The 21,271-nt window shown below is 39.1% G+C and overlaps 1 protein-coding gene across 3 annotated transcripts in view; it reads right to left on the bottom strand.

The window, feature by feature from the left end:
* Positions 1 to 21,271, bottom strand: part of MDN1 (midasin AAA ATPase 1) — a 163,912-nt gene that overhangs the window by 121,833 nt on the left and 20,808 nt on the right. For all 3 annotated transcript variants that reach the window (XM_080666284.1, XM_080666285.1, XM_080666286.1), the window contains exons 9-19: positions 19,012 to 19,126; positions 15,890 to 16,083; positions 15,324 to 15,405; positions 10,957 to 11,052; positions 8,533 to 8,645; positions 7,857 to 8,005; positions 6,832 to 6,892; positions 3,457 to 3,668; positions 2,839 to 2,942; positions 687 to 831; positions 94 to 190 (exon numbers count right to left, since the gene is read on the bottom strand). In XM_080666284.1, the coding sequence (XP_080522410.1) occupies positions 94 to 190; positions 687 to 831; positions 2,839 to 2,942; positions 3,457 to 3,668; positions 6,832 to 6,892; positions 7,857 to 8,005; positions 8,533 to 8,645; positions 10,957 to 11,052; positions 15,324 to 15,405; positions 15,890 to 16,083; positions 19,012 to 19,126 (1,368 nt within the window). The remainder of the gene's footprint in view (positions 1 to 93; positions 191 to 686; positions 832 to 2,838; positions 2,943 to 3,456; positions 3,669 to 6,831; positions 6,893 to 7,856; positions 8,006 to 8,532; positions 8,646 to 10,956; positions 11,053 to 15,323; positions 15,406 to 15,889; positions 16,084 to 19,011; positions 19,127 to 21,271) is intronic.

Raw genomic sequence — 21,271 nt, 5'->3', positions numbered from 1 at the left:
ATGTGGCTCGCAAGACGCGGTTTGCCGACCACTGAGCTAGGGCAAGAAGAACTTTTAAAAAAAGTCTTCAGGAATCAGGCCATGTCCCCTCACCTGTTTCTTATTCCTGGTGGGAGATTTCTTTTGCCCACATCAGTTGCTGGATTCATACAGGCAAATAAACGAAAGTCAGGATGACGAACCAGTGGTTCTGTTAAGAGAAAATGATAAATTCAACAACTTGTAAAATTAAGTAATCAGCCACAGATCCCAAGGGGAAGACTAACTCCATAGGAACCCAGGTCAAACAAAACACTGCCTCAGGCTCAACCAAGTTGTTACTGGCTATTCAAACCTTTCCTGCCTTTTCTGAAATCAGTTTCCAGACTGATGTACACTACTTAATCTTATGCTGCCATTCCACTGTCTTTTATAGGTTCACTGTCGTTCATGTCTTATCACCTATTCCAGTATACAGTTTCCCACTAATTGTGCGTGTCTATTACCCACTACCCAAATGCCTTGACAAATTATTGTATTCTTTGAATTCCCCATACCACCTAACAATAGGACATATACAGAAAATAAATATCTATGGAATAAACAAGTCCAATTGGGTGGCCCCTGTAATCCACCTAATAGATTCTTACTCTAAAGAGGCCAAAAGACCTGGCAGCAAGTCAGACCCCAAGGGTCTCAAGTCCTACCTGTGTCCCCTCGATCCAGCAATACCAGGGAGCCAAAAGAGCCTTCGAGCAAACCACTGAGACATTCTAATGTTTCTGGAGCAGCCAGATTAATTTCATCCAACAAGATCCACTCTCCTTTCTTTATAGCCTGAGCTAATGTACCCTAGAAGAAGATAAAGTATAATGGTAAGAATCCATTTCAAGTAAGGACACATTCACCAAAAAGTTATATAACCAGGACTGGAAAACAGAAGCAAGGGTAAACCTCTCCAACCTGATGAGCTTATGCCCTAACTGCCAAATGGCTGCTGGCTGAATGCCAGAGTTAAGACCAAGTTAACTTTTTCAAATGTCTAAAAGGATTAAGGGAATATCTTTGAGCCTAACAGTGAGATACAATAAACTAGATCATCTCATTATATAGTTGTGAGATAAATGATAGCAATATATTCAGGTATTTAAAGGTACCCAGATGTCCCTGGCCGGGTGGCTAAGTTGGTTAGAACATCGTCCCAATATGCTAAGGTTGTGGGTTTGATCTCTGGTCAGGGTACATGCAAGAAGCAACCAATGAATGCATAAATAGGTGGAATTACAAATTGGTATTTCTCTCTTTCTAGCTCTAAAATCAATTTAAAAAAAAAAAGAGTACCCAGATGGTTATTAAAAGCACTCAACATAAACATATATAGGGTTAAGCTCTGATTATACCACGATCAGATAAAGGACTAAATCAAGGATGTGTGGTGGTTGTAATACGTAGCCTTTCACAGTTGTTGAAGAATATCACAATGAATCTTTCCTAACTCTTCTCTACCGATTTTGTCTCAGAGTTCTATTCCAAGAGTAATAAAAAAATAAATCTTACAGTTAACAAATCAAAAACTGAACTGTTTTACTGTTATTAAAATGCTTTATACAAGCCCTAGCCAGTTTGGCTCAGTGGATAAAAATCGGCCTGCGGACCGAAGGATCCCAGGTTCGAGTCCAGTCAAGGGCACATAACCTCAGTTGCAGGCTCTTCCCTGGCCCAGACCCTGGTCAAGGCACATGCAGGAGGCAACTAATCAATGTGTTTCTCTCACATCAGTATTTCTCTCTGTTTTTACCTCTTTCTTCCACTGTCTCTAAAAATCAATGGAAAAATATCCTCGGGTAAGGATTAAAAAAAACAACAAAACTTTATACTTTTCTTTTCATTAATAATCCTGACAAATTATCTACAATTTTAATTTTTTAAAAAAAGGACAGCCCTGGTCAGTGTTGCTCAGTTGGTTGTGCATCATTCCAAGCACAGAGAAGTGCCGGTTTGATTACCAGTGAGAGCACATGACCGGAGTGTGGGCTCCATCCCCAGTAGTAGGCATACAGGAGGCGGCTGATCAATGTCTGTCTGCCTTCTGTCTGTCTCTCTCTCCCTTTCTCTAAAAATTAATAAACTATTCTTAAAAAAAAAAAAAAAAAAGAACAAATGTATTAAACTCCAGTGTAATGCTAAGTCATGAAATAGGTTTAAACCCTTCTTTGGAGAGCACGTGACATTTTAATTGGTTATTTTAGAAATAATCATAGCAAGATTAAATACTAATGACCAAATTTCCCACACAGATGGGACATATGGTTGAGTGACCTTCTCTCATACCAAAACACCATCTCAAGTAAGATTCCTACCTCTCTTAAGATGTGGTCTAAAAAGTGTCACAGAAACAAAAAGAAAAATTTTTAAAGCTTAGGTCATGAACATTTAATTACGCTGATCTTTCCTACAGGGTCACAGGACAGAAAAAAGCAAAGCTACCCATGCACTGGAATAAAAAATGGGGCCTAAAGTGAATGGACCCAAACCTAGTGGGCTTGCTCTCCTTCTCACACATCACACACAAAGAGCTAGGAAACAAAGAGTTCAGCAACTGGCCTCAACTTCCATCTTTAAAAAGATAGTGTTAAAAATAAATAAATAAAAATTATAGTGTTTACCAAGACTATAATTTCAATAAAGAACATTTTTCAAAATCTTCCCCCAATATATTATTTCAATTAAGTGTTTAAGTCTTGAGCAGCAAGCACTAAAAATATCAACATGAAGAGAATACAAAATAGAAGCCAGTCTAATACTTGCATTCTGCATCAAATCAACAGTCCCTTAACCTTATTAACTAAAGCAAAATACCTCTACAAATGCAAACAACAGGGCATTTTCAGTCATTTTCATCTGCTGTTGGGCATGGTCAAGTCTAAGACCAAAAGCTTCCCATTTCTCTTTCAGGAGTAACCCTAGAAAGGAATAAAGACAATAATTTAACCTACATTTTGAACTGTACTATGCATAACTTAAACACACAAAAAACAAATATCTTAGCAGTATTAAAAATATAAGTCCAAACACTTGCTTAAGTGCTAGCCACTATACTAGTTAACTCATTCATATGCACATGTACACGTACTAGTTAACTGATTTATCACCCCTCACAGCAACCCTTTGAGGTAGGTACTCTTATTTCCATTTAATAGATGAGAAACCACAGAGAAGATAACTAAGCTACCAAAAGCCTCTTGGCTTTGGAATCAAGCTTCTTGGAAACTTTTTTTAAGGAAATCTGATGATTCTTATGGAAACCATGCCTAGAATCATGGGAGCAGCAATACTTCAAAATTAGTCTTTTTTGCCCTAAGTCTTAGAAAACTCCAAGTTGCATTGCTTCACTCTTCTCCCCAAATCTTCTCCTAATTCTGCTAATTGAGCCCCAGCCTCATGCCCTTTCACTAGTAGCCTAGGTCACATTCTTACCAGTTTCGCTCTCTTTTCCATCCTTGTTGACAGCCGATTTGTGCACATGTTGCATTAGTCTGAGGAGATCATGCCACCGTTTCTGCCTGTAACAGGTCTGAATGTGCCCCAAGAACGTAAAGTTTTGCTTCTTGGAAAATGTCTGGGCAAAGAGTTCCTCAAATGCCTCCCGTAAGGGTAGCCAAATAAGCTTATGGTCCACTGGTTTGTAACTAAAACAAATGGCAAATGTTATTGAAAAACTACTGAAGACAATAGAACTTAAAAACCATAACTCAGAAAATAGGAACAGGTCTAAGATTTCATTTACTCAAAATCAGAAATAATACCAAAATACTTAAAATCTATGTTAAAGTTTTAAATTATAATATATTTTCTGCACTGTGTTTAAAGGGCCTAAACTAAAGGTAAAAACTACTATTAGATAAACATTATTAAAAATTTTGAAACTCCTAGTTGGGCACTGAAAGGCCTGTCATTTATTTTACTAACATTTAAATAAACATCATTTAGCTGAAACCGGTTTGGCTCAGTGGATAGAGCGTCGGCCTGCGGACTGAAAGGTCCCAGGTTCAATTCCGGTCAAGGGCATGTACCTTGGTTGTGGGCATGTCCCCAGTGGGGGGTGTGCAGGAGGCAGCTGATCGATGTTTCTCTCTCATCAATGTTTCTAACTCTCTATCCCTCTCCCTTCCTCTCTGTAAAAAATCAATAAAATATATATTTTTTAAAAAAAATAAATAAACAAACAAACATCATTTATAGCAGTGGTCATCAACCTTTTGGACCTCACGGACCACCGGTTGGCAACCACTGATTTATAGGACTCAATGATAAAATGTATTTTATTAAGATCAACCAAAACCTTTTCAGGATATTTTAGAATAAAAATACAACAATATCTGAAACTGATTTACATAAGCAAAATAAACTCAGTTCTTGCCTTCTCAATTGAGGGAGGAAAGGTACTGCTCCCAAGAGATAAATATAGGCAAAAGAAACTTAAACGTTGCAATGGTTTGTGACCTTCCACAGCTCAACATTTTATTCCAGAGTATTTATTCTTCTAAAAAATATTATTACTTATTTTTCTAGATAGAGAGGAAGTGAGAAGGAGGAAGGAGTGAAGGGAGGGAGGGAGAGGGGGAGGGAGAGGGAGAGGGAGAGGGAGAGGGAGAGGGAGAGGGAGAGGGAGAGGGAGAGGGAGAGAGAGAGAGAGAGAGAGAGAGAGAGAGAGAGAGAGAGAGAGAGGAGAGAGAGAGAGAGAGAGAGAGACATCGATGTGAGAGAAACATCCATCGTTTGCCTCCCATACACACCCTGACCAGGGATCGAACCCACAACCTGTATATATGCCCTGATCAGGAATCGAACGAATGACCTTTTGGTGCACGGACGACACTCAATCAACTGAGCCACACCAGCCAGACACTTTGGAAACCCTGCTGTACAATGGTTCATAGTTTGAATCACCAATTCTCCCCAGTGTCAGGTTAGTTCCCATTGAGTAGGTATTTGTGTTATATAGTTCATTTTTTCTTTCTTTTGTGAAATGTATGTATGATTGCTCATTTTTAATCACTTGAAATATGTATTGACTTAAGTGTTTCAGCCATTGTGCTCAGCTTTAAATGAATGGACATTTCTCCTAATGAGTTCAGTCTAAGCCACTTCTTTCATTTACGAATTTAATAGACTGAGTCAATGAATAGTGTAATGATTATGACAGCTAACTCTTTAAAATTTTTTTTTAAAATAAAACTGATACGTGGCACTAATATGTCAGGTACTAAACTGAATCCTTTATCTGTATTAACCCACTTGGCCTTCTTAACAACCAAATTCTCCAAGTGTATGTATTTAAGTTTTCTTTTGATAACTGATGCTAACTTACTAACAAGGAAAAATGGATATATATTTTCATCAAGTTAGCACCAAAACAAAATTCCAATTATCACACTGATCCCAATCTTTTGTATTATCAATTGGATAAGGGCACAAATGAGCTCCCATGTACTTGCTACATTTAAACTACTTGCGCCTGGCTGGTGTGGTTCAGTGGTTGAGCATAAACCCATGAGCCAAGAAGTCACGGGTTCAATTCCCAGTCAGGGCACATGCCCAGGTTGCGGGCTTGGTCCCCAGTAGGGGGCATATAGGAGGCAGCCAAATAATGATGTTTCTCTCTCATCGATGTTTCTATCTCTCTATCCCTTTCCCTTCCTCTCTCTCTAAAAATCAATAAAAACATTAAAAAACAAAACAAAACTACTTGCAATAGCTGGCACAACACTAGAAAATTTTAGAAGAGACAGACCCAGTGCCTGCTCAACTAGTATGAGATTAATGCCATCTGTGTTAGAATACTTAACAGTAGGATATTACTGAAAACATACAGAATAGAAATATACAGTATGATAGACATGCCTTGTTAAGTAACAAATTCCATATAGCAGTAAGAATAGGTTGCCAAGTATCTCAATGAAGGAATGGGGGGATAAGTGTCAATTAACTTAATAGAAGTAAAATAAAAACAAGGTAGAAAGATCCTGGGGAAGAACTAATAAAGTGAAAGAAGAATTAGAGTAAGAGAGATAAGCCTCAGCTGACTAATTTTAAGACAACAGAAATTTAAAAGCTTTAATGAAGTACATAATTAATGATATGTGTAGAGCAGAATATAAGCAATGGGTTGGGATGGTAAGCAAAGAAAAAGCACCGACTGAAGCAGGACTCCACGTAGAGTGCTACTTAATGTTTCAGAGACATTCTAACTAGAGGAGAGTCCAGCTCAAAGACAGTGTAAGTCCAGAACATACATTTTGGATAAGCAATTGCACACACAAATATTAGTTGATTATATGCTTATCTCCTTTTCTCCCTTCCACTTTCAGCATGATCTTTGAGAACCAGAACTCAAGTGTTCTTTTAAACTGCAGAGAAATATCAATATACACAAGAACACCTCAATACATTCCAATAACTACCCTGCTGGGGAGGGTAGCGGTGGGGGTGGAAGACTTTAAACATTTTTTCCAAGGCTACCTTTGAGCTTTGTAAGAGAACAGTATTTCCTACCTCAAGCAGTGAACACAAAATAAGAAAACAATTTTAGCCCTAGCTGATTTGGCTCAATGGATAGAGCGTCAGCCTGTGGACTGAAGGGTCCCGGGTTTGATTCCAGTCAAGGGCACATGCCTGGGTTGTGGGCTCCATCCCCAGTAGGGGGCATGCAGGTGACAGCCTATCAATGATTCTCTATCACCATTGATGTTTCTATCTCTCTCTCCCTCTCCCTCTCCCTTCCTCTCTGAAATTAATAAAAAATATGTATATAGTTTAAATAAAAAGAAAACAATTTTAAGCTACACTTACCCTCCAAGCAAGTCTGCAGTGTCACTCTGTTGATTCATATTGACAACCCTCAAACGGTGGCCTTTAAAAAAGAAAGGGCAAAAGTGTCATTCCGAAAATTTCAAGACTGATAAAATCCAGTATGATTCTTAAGGATGTGCAGATATGAGCATGGGGCAAATCTTTAAATGTGCATTTGCTCTGAAATAAGCCAGTCAGAGAAAGATAAATATCACATGATCTCACTCCTTTGTGGAATATAATGAACAACACAAACTAATGAACAAAAATAGATCCAGAGACATAGAAGCATCAGACTGTCCAACTGATGAGGGAAGGGGGGGGGGATGAGGGGGTAACAGATCAACAAAATGACTAGTATGCATTTATATGAGCATAACGAATGGACACAGATAGTAGAGTGGTGAGGCATGTACTGGGGAGTGGGAGCAGCCGGGGAGAGGTCAATGGGGAAAAAAAGGAGACTCATGTAATAGTTTAAACAATAAACAATTTAAATTTAAAAATAAAAAATAATAAATGTGCATTTGCTCTGATCCTCTCATTTTATGACTTTTAGGATTCTAAAATTTCACCTAACCCCGAGAGATATGTATAAGAAGATTCACTGTATATTATTGCTCTAGCATCAGATAACTGAAAACCATAAAAATCCTTTAGCAAGTCAATGTCTACAAATTAGAATGAAATAAATGCTCAGTGTGGAATATTTAGCCATCAGAATAGAAATAAGACAGTTGTTTTTAAAGATGTCCAATTTGCTTAACTAAATGCAAAACACAGAGCACAACCCCATCTGTTTCAAAACAAACCCAAATTCATATGTATACGCATTTGTAGACCATAGAGGAGAACAAAAAAAGGTTAATGCCCATCTGTTAACAGTGTTTATTTCTAGGGAAAGTGGAGTGGTGGCACTTTTTAAAATCCAGTATTTTGTTGACTTTATTTTCAGAAGGAAAAAAAGGCAGTCGGTGTGAAATGTATATTTTTCTGGGGGCAAAATGCTTGCCCCTAGGAGTTACCTGTAATGTGAGCCAAGTACTGTACAGTAGAGGTTTTGCCAGTCCCGGTCTCTCCTACCAGCAATACTGGTTCTCCTTTGCTAACACACACCGCAAGCTGCTCAATAAGAACAGAGGATGGCCTCGTAGCAGCAAAAGTAAACTTCTCCCTGAGAAGGGGAAAGTAAGCAAGCAGTTAAGAAAAGCAGGCTACAAGCTTCTCTTGGTGTTGCTTTGAAGAGTCAGATTTTCTGGATTCAACAAATAAGAATGAGAAGACAACTCAGAGTAACTGTCTTCATGCTCTAACAGGTATCCTTACAACATATGAAATGCAAAACTCATTCATTCTACAAACACTGAATACACATGTGGCACTTTAGCAGGCTCTGGCGATTCAGAACACCAATAAGATAAGACAATATACTAGCTACGTTATCTTGAGCAAATTACTTAACTTCTTAGCCTCAGTTTCTTCACCTGTAAAATTTGGATAGTAATAGTTACTATGGGTTGAATAGTCTCCCCCCAAAATTCACTGAGTTTCATAAAACATACTTTGGGAAAACACCTTACCATCCCATTCACTGAAGAGATCACAGTTCAGATACATGTTTAGTCAAAGGGGCTGAACTAGACCTTCTATCAAATTCCTAACAACTCCACAGTTCTCATATTACGTAGGAACCCTATTTACCTCTGTATGTGAACAGCCTCACTTTGTTTCCGTAGAAGCCGCACTCGACCCACTTGCACATCTAGCTCATTGATCACAATTTCTGGTTTATAGAGTTGACAGAAGAATTCAGCCTATGGAAGAGGAAAGATTTTACCTAAGTAACATTTTGATTCCTCTTCTTTGTTTGTAGTGTAAATATCTGTGTTTTCTGATGGTCTTAGGCTCTACCTGAGAACCGCTGCTATAGAGCCTAAGACCATTGGAAAACAGATATTTACATTACGATTCATAACAGTAGCAAAATTACAGTTATGAAGTAGCAACGAAAATAATTTTATGGTTGGGGGTCACCACAACACGAGGAACTGTAAGAAAGGTTGAGAACCACTGCTCTAATTAGTCCTTTACTAAGAGGTGCTCTGTACTTCCAAGACAGGCAAGCTAGCTTTTAATTACTTTATATTTTAATTCTTAAAATTTCTAATGTTTTTTAAAATATTGGTTATGAATGTTTCTCTGTAATAGCACTTGTTATTCATTCAAATAAATCTACTTAGAGATCTACCTATACCTAAAGTGAACACAGACATACCCCAATAGAGCAAACAGAAACTCTACTTCAAGATATGAAAAAAAACAAAGTAATTTTTCTTCAGCTATGCCTTCTTCTATTTTAAATTTCTAACATAATGCAGGAAACGCTGACCTGCATCAACTATGGTACATCTAACTACAGCCAAAGCAGAAAGAGGAGCTGTGACACTGGCTCCAGAGTATCTACCCAGCTGCCATTTCTTTCTCATCCTTGTCGTCAACCCAAAGAACCCAGATTTTGATCAGGCTCGGGAGGGTGAGAGGGGCCAAGTACTCAGGGAAGGTAAACCCCTCTTTAATCAAAAGGATGAATCCTGATCAATCAAAGCCAATGGTGATATCTTAGCTTCTCTTGCCTACTATAATTTTATTGTTTAGGCCCCTTAAGTAGGTATTGTGTTACTTGCAGCCAAAACCATCTCGACAGTTTCAGAAGCCTAAGGAACACCTCTAACTGGTTCTATTTCTGACACAGGCTTTTGTGAATCATCATTTATTTGGGAATGCCAGATATCTGCCTCTAAATGGGCCCTAGATACTTCTCCAGTAACCAACACCCCTGCTAAAAGGCTCTCCCCTCTAAGCACACGTATTTTGATACAAAAAAGAATGGCAAAAAATATTAACAGTGTCAGCAATGAACCCAAGTAGTGTATACACAGATGTTCATTGAGGTTATTCTTTTAAACTTTTCCCATGTTTGAAGATATTAGTAATAAAGAGCTAAAAAAAATCTACTTGTGCATAAAACTAGAGAGGTGTTACTAAGACACAGTTCCAGTCCTAAGTCCATAATCTACAGAATAACATGCTCATTAAAACATCAGAGAATAGCATGGCCAGTGCGGCTTAGTGGTTGAGCGTCAACCTATGAATCAGGAGGTCACGGTTCGATTCCTGGTCAGGGCACAAGCCCAGACTGTAGGCTCAATCCCAAATAGGGGGCATGCCAGAAGCAGCCGATCAATGATTCTCTCTCATCACTGATGTTTCCATCTCTCTCCCCCTCTCCCTTCCTCTCTGAAATCAATAAAAATATATTTAAGAAACAACAATAGTGGAGAATAAGGCACACATCTACCTAATAAAAGAGTAACATGCTAACTGATCATACCTTCGAGACACCCACCAGCCAATCAGGAGTATGCAAATTAACCCAACAAAGATGGCGGGTTAATCTGCATACACAGGGGCCGAGCAGCTGGGGGTGGGGCGGGACGCTTGCCACGGCGACAATGCAGGCGTTTCGCACCACCCCAGCTGCTCCAGGCCTCTGGGAAGCATGGGAAGGCGGAAAGACGGCTCTGGCCAGAGCGAAGGCGCTACGGGCAGCCAGGGGAAGGAAAGCCCATTCTTCCACGAATCTTTGTGCATCGGGTCTCTAGTATGATATAGGACACCAGGAAGCTCACTTTAAAAATACAGAACACATGGCCAAAACCGGTTTGGCTCAGTGGATAGAGCGTCGGCCTACGGACTGAAGGGTCCCGGGTTCGATTCCGGTCAAGGGCATGTACCTTGGTTGCGGGCACATCCCCAGTGGGGGGTGTGCAGGAGGCAGCTGATCGATGTTTCTCTCTCATCGATGTTTCTAGCTCTCTATCCCTCTCCCTTCCTCTCTGTAAAATGTCAATAAAATATATTAAAAAAAAAAAAAAATACAGAACACATGGAAAACTACTTATGTAGGAGGTAGTGAGTGCTTTATGGCCATGAGAGGCAGCAATAAAACTAGCAATTTTGATAGAGCCGGCAGTTATTGCAAAAGCTGTTCAAGGTAAAACCAGAGACCAGCAAGTAAACTAAATACCCCAGCTTCTTTTCAACAGGACAGTAAAAATAGCATACCTTTTTCTTGGAAATGTTCAATTTGCTTCCAATGACTTCTGCCATTTTCAATTTGCTTGTATGCTTGGAAAGCATTGCTGTGAAACAGTCCAGAGCCTATTAAAATAACTAAGGTAAGTGCCACTGATGTTTAAAATAATACATTAATAACAGAGTGTCAATCTCTTGGCCACAAAGGGAGGAACATAAAATCCAGGAGGAACATTTCTGCAAATCTAAGAAGAGTCCAAATAAGATACCAATGCTAGATGCAGGGACCTTGCCATTATAGAGGCAGGACACAAATGTGAAGGCTTTACTATCATTGTATTGGTTAATTAGCAGGGGGGGGGGGGGAGAAAGAGGGGAAGAAACTCATCAGGTAAAAATAGCAATAAGTGTTGATCATCAGGTATGTGGTCCACAGGGAAACTTATTCTCAGACAGTGGAAGTAATACCAAAACATTACTTTCTAGCTGTAAAGGAAAATTCCTGGTAGGCAATAAAGGAATCCATTGCCTTACTTTAACTCAGTACTCAACCTTAGCAACTACTAATAGGCCAACCAGGTATGTATCTTCTGATGTAATAAAATAAAAAGTACATATCACCACCAAAAAATGGATTCTACTCCCCAAAAAGTTGAATATTAATACCTCAAGCACTTTGTTAAACTTATATTTACAAGAGAGAAGACAGATAAAATGACAACGGAAAGGATATCATGTGTGGGGCAAAATAAAGAATAGATAACATATCCTCAAGTAATATCATTTTGTTCAACATCATTTCATTATGATGTTGTTAAGAAAAAATAATCAATTCCGGCTGGGGCCACTGTCTGTGTGGTTTGACCCATGTCCATGTGGGTTTTCTCCAGGTACTGCGGTTTTCTCCCACATCCCAAAAATGTGCATGTTAGTAAATTGAGCCTGGGTGAGTGTGTGTGAGTTTATGCACCCTATCGTGAAGGATGTCCTGTCCAGCGTTGGGTCCTGTCTTGCACCCAGAGCTGCTGAGAAAAGCCACCCATGACCCTGAACTGGAATAAGTGGGTTGGAAAATAATTTTCTTACTTATTAATCTTCTTAAATGTATGTATAGCTCACATTTACTTGAATGTTTAATATTAAAAGTGTTTGAGATCTTTATTTAGAAGTTTGTGACCAGAAGTATGCTGTAGAAACTTAACTCTTAGTCTATGATAAAACTGGTTTCATTATCTGTCATTTTGCTGTAAGCTGGCATTTCCAAAAACCTATCGATGACATTAAGTGAGGAAACTGTATCTGGTTCTGCCACCACCAAGTATATTATATCAATAAACATCACACAAGCATTTAAACAAGAGAGAATGTATCTGGTCTTTGTCCCTAATTCCTGGCACAGAGCTTCAATAACCCTTGGAATGACCAGGAATAAGGAGTGTCTTTTGTTCTTCACTAGACCCTCTGGACCATACCAGAGTTTATTCTCAGGATGGGGCCCTTAGATAGTTTAAGGGTAAAGCTGGCCAGGCCAATAAGGCCAATGACTGATTGGAGGGTTGAAACTTTCACCTCTACCCCCAAGCTCTGCAGAGGGGAGAGGGGCTAGAGACTGAGCTCAATCATATAGCCAAGCTATAATAATAAAAGCGTAATATGCTAATTAGACTGGACAGCCAAACGACAGGGGCCAAAGGCTAAGGCTGTTAGAGGCAACCAGGCAGGCAGGCAGAGTGGTTAGGGGAGATCAGGCAGGCAGGGGTGCGATTAGGGCCGCAGAGTTGTTAGGGTGATCAGGCAGGCAGGCAGAGTGGTTACAGGCAATCAGGCAGAGGGGTTAGGGGCGATCAGGTAGGTGGGCGAGTGGTTAGGGGCGATCAGGCCAGCAGGTGAGTGGTTAGGGGTAATCAAGCAGGCAGGCAGAGAAGGTCGGGGCAATCAGGCAGGCAGGTGAGCAGTTAGGGGCGATCAGGCAGGCAGGCGAGTGGTTAGGGGTGATCAGGCAGGCAGAGGGGTTAGGGGCGATCAGGCAGGCAGGCAATTGGTTAGGGGCAATCAGGCAGGCAGGTAGGCAGAGGTGGTTAGGGGAAATCAGGCAGGCAGGAGAGTGGTTAGGGGCGATCAGGCAGGTAGGCAGGCAAGCAGTTAGGAGCCAGTGGCAGTCAGACATCCCCTGAGGGGTCCCAGATTGCGAGAGAGTGCAGGCCACACACACCCCCATGCGCGAATTTCATGCACTAGGCCTCTAGTGACATAATAAGACCTAAACAAAATACTGGACATCCAAAGCTTGGAGAGCTTCCTGGTTGGTAGACATAGTGATGTACCAGAAGATGGCATACCCCGACTCCACAAGAACAGAAGCTCCCGTACCTGGGACCTGTAAGAGCTTGCCCTATGTATCGCTGTTCCTAAGTTATACCTTTCATATTAAAACTGTAACCTGCACTGAATTGTGCTTTCATTGAGTTCTGTGAGTCCATTACTGAAGCTGAGAGGTTGTGGGAACCCTGAATTTATAGCTAGTAGGTCACAGTGTGATTGGCCCAGACACTTGCAGCTGGAGTCTAAAGTGGGGGCAGCCTTGTGGAGGACTGAACCCTTAAACCTATGGGGTCTACACTGATCCACATAGTCAGTATCAGAATTGGATTGAATTACAGAACACCAGGTGATGTCAGAACAACGAAGAAGCAACCAGATAAAGCCAGAGGTGGAACATTCTACAAAACAACTGGCCTGATATCTTCAACATGGTAGAGTCCTTAAAGGGAGGACTCTGATACAATAAGCATTCTTAATCGTATAGACATAGTAAAAGACCTAGAAGATACACCAATTTCTTAGTGCTGGGGAATCCTTGGCTAGGAGAATATATTATATCATTTTGCTTTCATATATTTTCCCATTTTCAACAGTACATAGTACTGACTCATGCTACATTCAATATGAATTAACTGAGAGAATATGCTGAATAAAGAAAGCCAGATACAAAAGGTCACACATTGTACAATTCCATTTATATGAAATGTTCAGCATCAGCAAGTCTATCGACAGAAGGTAGACAGGTGGTTGTCAGGGGTTATAGAGAAAGAAAAATGGAGATGATGGACAATGGGTACAATGTTTGTTTTTGGGGTGACTATTCTAAAATTAGATAGTGGTGATGACTGCATAATTCAGTTTTCAAAAAAACCACTAAATTGTACACCTTAAAAAAAGTGAATTCGCCCTAGCTGGTTTGGCTCAGTGGATAGAGCGTCGGCCTGCAGACTGAAGGGTCCCGGGTTCGATTCCGGTCAAGGGCATGTACCCTGGCTGCAGGCACATCCCCAGTGGGGGGTGTGCAGGAGGCAGCTGGTCGATGTTTCTCTCTCATCGATGTTTCTGGCTCTCTGTCCCTTTCCCTTCCTCTCTGTAAAAATTCAATAAAATATATTTTTTTTAAAAAAAGTGAATTCTATGGTAGGTGAATTATATCTCAATAAAGTGATTTTATATACAAACACACAATGAAATCTTAAAATAGAACTAAAGAAGATAAAAGCACTCCTACCAATGTTACACTTTTATTTTAAAAGTACAAAACATGGTTACCTACAACACACAAGAAATGTAGGAAAATGGAGAGTTCACTGGAGAAGAACGAGATTAAAGGACTGGCACACTGCATGTCAGGGTTAGGCTGAGCTTAAATATACACTCCAAATGAGGTTTCTTTCTACTCAAAAGTAACTTTACCAAACACAAAGAGATACTGCAGACCAAATTGGGTCACTATTCTCTCCTCAGTCCCAACTGACAGGAACCAGAGCACTTTATAATCAAAATTGAACATCTTAAGAAAACATAGAACCACTTTTATTCTTAAGCAGGAGGGAACAAATCTGTGTTCTTATTGAATATGGCAGAGCTATAACTCAAAAGGGCTCTATTCTATAGGAAATGTGTTCCTTCCCACCCATCACATTTTTTCCAAAGCCCAGCATACAAGGTTACACTTTGCAACCTCCACATAAATTTCTCTGGATTAAAATTAAAAGGGCCTACAGCTCTACAAATCTAACATATAGACTAAGAAATTACATATAAGAATAAATATTAAACATCTTAGAAACACTTTATATTTTATAACATTATTGTCACCTGTGAGATTTTTTATTCATTTTACCTTTAATTTTAGTACCTGTCTTATTGTATCTCAAACTATACTTATTTGAAGCACAAACATTTATTTGCTCAATTAGTTTTAAGGCAACATTAGTTCAGTTTTAAGTAGCTAAGGATAATAACAATAACCTCACAAAAGAAAAACTCTGATAGCAGTCAAGACACAGAAAGTAACAATGGAAATCAACAGCCTGATAGAACACAGAGAAAACAAGAGGACTGTATCTTACCTCTTGAAAAATATTTAATGATGCTGATGAAGACAGACTATCAAAGCTATGGGCAATCCTATTACACCAATTCAGTAGATCCCTTTAAAAAAAAAAATCAATAAATAAAAGACCATAGGCTAAAGACATCAAAGGCATCAGTTTATTTGGTCCACTTACATCTGGGGACACCTGATAACAAACACCTCCTTTCTTCAGGCAATGTGAAAATAAACAGTGTCAGAGGAAGGAATAAGTGAGTGGTCCCAGTCCCTACCCCTACCAGAAAGTGACCTATCACTCATTTCTCCCCCATCCATCCACACAAGTAGCAGGAGAAGGGGAGCAACTCTCAGAGGAAACTATTCCCAACTCTGGCTCTAAGAGTTATTTTTCAAAGTGAAAACAACATGACAAGTCTTCCTAACGAGTAAAAATAGACCTGAAAAAGGGATCTGACACCATGAAACAGCCCAGAAGTCTAATTTCAAACCTGACCTCTTGTAAGCATTTGGTTCTAGCTGCTAAGAACTTTTGAGTAAAGCAGTTTTTAAAATATCAACTCAAAAAAGTGTTTAGTCCAGTACCTTAGAGACAATTCTCTTCCCTCAAGGCTTAGTCTTTTGTTTTCTGTTCTGGCTTCCGAAACTTCCTTAGGTACCTGTTCACATCCAACAGAACTATCACTCTGAGAGTGGTGTTTCTCTCCAGTAAGCTGGATGTAAATGTCAAGCAGGTGGTCAGTTACTGCTAATAGGCTGGGGTATCTGTTCTGAAGAACCTGACAGAGGGAGAAAAAAAGCAAAGAAAATTTAAGCAGTAGACACAGTGATTTTTAAAAGCACATGTAAACTGTTCCTGACACTAGTTAACCAAAAAATGTATAGCTCTATGAAATTTGTCATCTTTACCAAGGTATAAGAACTTCCCCCTTACCCACAGTCCCTTCCCTCTCAAAGACTAATTTTTTTCTACCCAAAACTCAGTCGTCCGGCAATCTCACCATCTATAACAGAGCTTAGGAAGTAGAAGCCAGATAGGAAAAAGGTCTCTAAAGCAACTTATACACCCAACTCCCAGAAATTTACTCACTGAAGAAATCTTGCAAGTACTATTTACTCACTGTAAATACAATTCAAGTAAGATTCATTGTGTCATTTCTCAGCCCAAAGCAAATTAGAAGCAGTCAATTGGAAAGAAATAATAACCTTTTAAAAGCAAACCACAGCCCTAGCTGGTTTGGCTCAGTGGATGGAGCGTCAGCCTGCGGACTGAAGGGTCCCAGGTTGGATTCCGGCCAAGGGCACATGCCTGGGTTGAGGGCTCGATCCCCAGTGGGGGGCAGGCAGGGGGCAGCCAATCGATGATTCTCTCTCATCATTGATGTTTCTATCTCTCTCTCTCTCTCCCTTCCTCTCTGAAATCAATAAAGTATATTAAAAAAAATAAAAAGAAAAGCAAACCACAGTAAAATGAGCTAGTGTTAAGTACTGATCAAAAGCAGCTGCTCTTTAAAAAGCAAACAATAAAGTTTGAAAAGATCTTATCCTGTTCAACTTTGATAACTGAGAGTTTTCTGCAATATAATACTTGGTGGTCATAGTATTGATTCCAAGGTTTTATGATATAAAATTGTTCCGTAAAATCTATTAGAGAAGAGAAATATCACGTATATATTAGTAATATTACCATCCAAAATATTTAAGTAAGCTTGAAAAGAATATTGTGATTCCAATTTGTATATAAAATATCCACATTTGTATACATTAAATCGTCTCAAGTGGTAGATCTCAGATTTTATTTCTTCATATCTAGTTTTATTGGAGGATTTTATAACAAATATTGCTGAAAACAAACTTCAGATCTTTTAAAAATTAAATAAGGACAAGAGAATAATAAACAAATGCAATTTAACAGTTACACTCATGGATCTTTCAAATATTGAATATACATTTTGTGTACAAAGGGAACACCTATACATTATTCGCTATACATTTATGACCTTGGTCACCACAGAATATATATATAAACTATTTCACCGCTAAAGTAAAAAGTTCCCTCGCACCCCTTTCGTAATCAATCCCTTTCCCCACCCCCTGCCCTGGGAATCACAAATCTGGTTCCATGGTTTTAAGTATGTCATTTTTATGGGATCATATAGGATTCGTGTGTAGTGCAGGTTCTCTTACTCAAGTTGTTTTTGAGATTCATCCAGACATTACTACATGTATCAGAAGTTCATTCCTTTTTATTGCTGAATAGTAATAAATTTCATTATCTAATTTCATTTCTAGTAATTTCATTATCTAACTATGCATATTTATAATCAGGGTGAAAAAAAGCTTATTTTTACTTGGAAAAAATTTTTGTCAAGTTTAACAGTTTAGTAAAATCTCAGCTATTTGGGAAAAATTTCTGAATTAAAAAAGATTTGTATGTACCCACCAACCAGTCATTTTCTACCTTAGCCAAAAATATCTGTTCTTTGCTATCACAAATAAAAAATTTAAACATAATATCATTTAATAAACTAATCTGACATGATATGGCTCTATTATCAAATGATGTGCATCTCGGAGATTCATTCCTTTGATAAGCATTTATTAAGTGCCAACTTTATATCAGGCACTGTTCTAGGGAAAAGAAAACAAACAAATAAGAAATGTAGCCCACCCTTAAGTAACTCCGTCTGGCATAAGAAGCAGATATGCAAGCAAATCAAGCTTACAACACAAAGGTCAGCCCTACTTGGGAGATGCAGGAAAGTTTCATGGGGCAGAAGATGCTCCTGGCAGAGGTCAGCAGTGGCTGAGAAAGCAGGCCATCTAAGGCACCAGCACCTAAGAGATCTGGACACATGCAAGGTGTAGGGGGAGACATTTGAGAAACTGCTAGAGGTGAGTTCCTGGCATGCACCAGGTATGAGAATAGCACTACATAAATAGCTCATTTTTTAAAGTATAATTTGATTATTTCGGCAAGAAATAAAAAAAAAAAATCTTTCTGAGCATAAGACTACTGTGGTTGGTAGCAACAGAAATACAGTTCCTTGAAGAGATTATTTCATTTCCTAAGTAATGCACACAAGGTTTTTACCACTATTCATTTATTCAGGAGAGTGTTATTGGGATTTATTAGCAAGTCCAAAAGCCTAGAAATGACAAATGAGCTTCTCAAAGTCAACGGTCTAAATATGACATATGTCATGGAAGTGAAGAGGTGAATGCTCCTGTCGTGCTTCCTATGAGCAGGGTGACTCACTGCAATGCATGACAGAAACAAAAAGATAAGCTTTGGCTTGAATTTAAAGTACATACACCAAAACTAAGAAAAGAGTAGTTGTCAAATGTTCTCATCCTCTTAATCCCCAATAAATCACACCTAAGTATGAACTTTAGTCCTCTCTTTTATAGAATAGACTGGAATTTAAGTCTGAAAATTAAACATCTTAAACGTCTACAATTGCAAAAGAAAGTGCTGCATTATGACAGAGCCATACAACAAACGATGCTTTCAAATATATTATCAAATAAAAAATATTAGATGAATTTAATACACAAAAATGTTAGCACTTTAACTGTCAGCAAATTAGGTTGGTAAGTATTTTGAAAATTCATTATATTATTTCCTCTATTTACATGTAAGTCTGGAACTTTTAATAATAAAAAGCGAAAAAGAAAAGCATCAATACTTTCTAATAACCACATACCTCATTCAGTTCTGTCTTATCCATGTTATCCAGGTGAATTTTGGTCCAATGTTTGTCTAGCAGAGTAGCATGACTACTTAGTGGTCGATACCAGTTCCCTCCACAGCTCAAAAGTCTGTATTTAAAAATAAAAAAACAAAGTCACACAAAACTCCCAATTTTAATCTTGAGTTACAACCCTGGTTATCCCTTGCTAGACATTATCTCACATACGAATAAAACTCACATTCCTTTTGGAGCTATGTTGGACTTCTAGGGCAGATAACAAATGAAAGACTGTCAACAGACCCAAATTTGACTCTTTTCCTTCAGGGGAGTAATAGAGCTTTAACCAAGTTATTTTCAAGTCACTGAAAATGATTTTATCAGGTGATGTAATCTCAACAACACATTTCTCTTCCTTAAGACATAATTTCAGGAAAGAGAAAGACCTACAGCATTCAAGTTCACTGCTTATTACCAAAAGCTACATACCCAAAATCATTAAAAATGTCCAGAGGAATATTCATGAAGCATATACTCTGGGCAAGCCACATACACCAAAGCCATTGGATTTAATCCTTACAACTGTCTTGAGGGGATCATGCCCTTCTTTATTCCTAACACATAAGGAAGAGAAGAATAATGCCCCTGGCTCACTCAACTACGACTATAAATGACAGAGCCAACAGCTGATGTTCCAGGACTTTCTGGGAAATGTACCTGGTAGGAAAGAATGTTACTATCCCTGTAAATAAAATCAGGGTCTATTAAAATCAGCAGGACCTAACAAGGTGTTTCTTGAGAACTGTTAGGTTAGTGCCACATTCCATCTGGGAGTGAATACTCCACTGAGGTATAATAAACACTAATATAATCACTAAATATAATGTGACATTAGTTTCACTCTTAGGAATTTTAAGACCTGTACAGGTATAGACTAGCAGCAGGAAATAAGCCACTGCCTTTGTGTTGTTATACACTGTAGACAGGAACACATACAAAGTTTGCTTTGGTTTTATTCCTATGCTGATGCTTATATTCAATTAAGTTTTTTAACTGCTTAAAATCTGTATGTCATTATCACCTTCATTATGGCTAGCCATTAGTTGGGCACTTACTATGTAAAAGGTTTTTTATTTTTAAATATATTTTTTATTGATGTCAGAGAGGAAGGGAGAGGGAGAGAAAGATAGAAACATCAATGATGACAGAGAATCACTGATCGGCTCCCTCCTGCACACCCCCTACTGGGGATTGAGCCCACAACAGGGGCATGTGCCCTTGACTGGAATCAAACCTGGGACCCTTCAGTCCACAGGCTGATGCTCTATCCACTGAGCAAAACCAACTAGGGCTGTGAAAGTTTTGTTTTTTTTGTTTTTTTTTTTAAATATGTTTTATTGATTTTTTACAGAGAGGAAGGGAGAGGGATAGAGAGTTAGAAACATCGATGAGAAACACCGATCAGCTGCCTCCTGCACACCCCCTACTGGGGACGTGCCCGCAACCAAGGTACATGCCCTTGACCGGAATCGAACCTGGGACCTTTCAGTCCACAGGCTGACGCTCTATCCACTGAGCCAAACCAGTTTCAGCTGAAAGGTTTTTAATGCAAGTCATTTCACTTAATCTTTACAACTTACACTAAATTGTAAAGTAGATATTATTAGCCCCATTATAACCAGAAAAAAAACAAGGCGCACACAGATACAAAGTATCACCTTCAGAACTCAAACCCAGGGCTATCTGACAATAATCCTGCCTCTGATAATTTCTGAAAACATGAAGATAGTTCTTTTAAACTGGCTACTTATTTTTTTTATTTATTTTTTTAAAAATATATTTTATTGATTTTTTTTATAGAGAGGAAGGGAGAGGGATAGAGAGTTAGAAACATCGATGAGAGAGAAACATCGATCAGCTGCCTCCTGCACACCTCCCACTGGGGATGTGCCCGCAACCAAGGTACATGCCCTTGACCGGAATCGAACCCGGGACCCTTCAGTCCGCAGGCCGACGCTCTATCCACTGAGCCAAACCGATCAGGGCTGGCTACTTATATTTAAGTAGAAAAAACACACCCTTATGTTCTAAATTAATTATCTCCATTAAAAGTTGTAAGGGCTCTGGCCAGCATGGAGCAATGGTTTGAGCACCAGCCCTGACCCCAAAGAGTTGCAGATTCGGTTCCCGGTCACAGGCATGTACTTGGATTGCAGTTTCAATCCCCAACCCCAGTCAGGGCACATGCAGGAGGCACCCAATGGATATGTCTCTC

This window comes from Plecotus auritus, assembly GCF_963455305.1.
Source record: "Plecotus auritus genome assembly, chromosome: 4".
Lineage (NCBI taxonomy): Eukaryota > Metazoa > Chordata > Mammalia > Chiroptera > Vespertilionidae > Plecotus > Plecotus auritus.
This window is presented reverse-complemented; position numbering and strand designations above follow the sequence as displayed.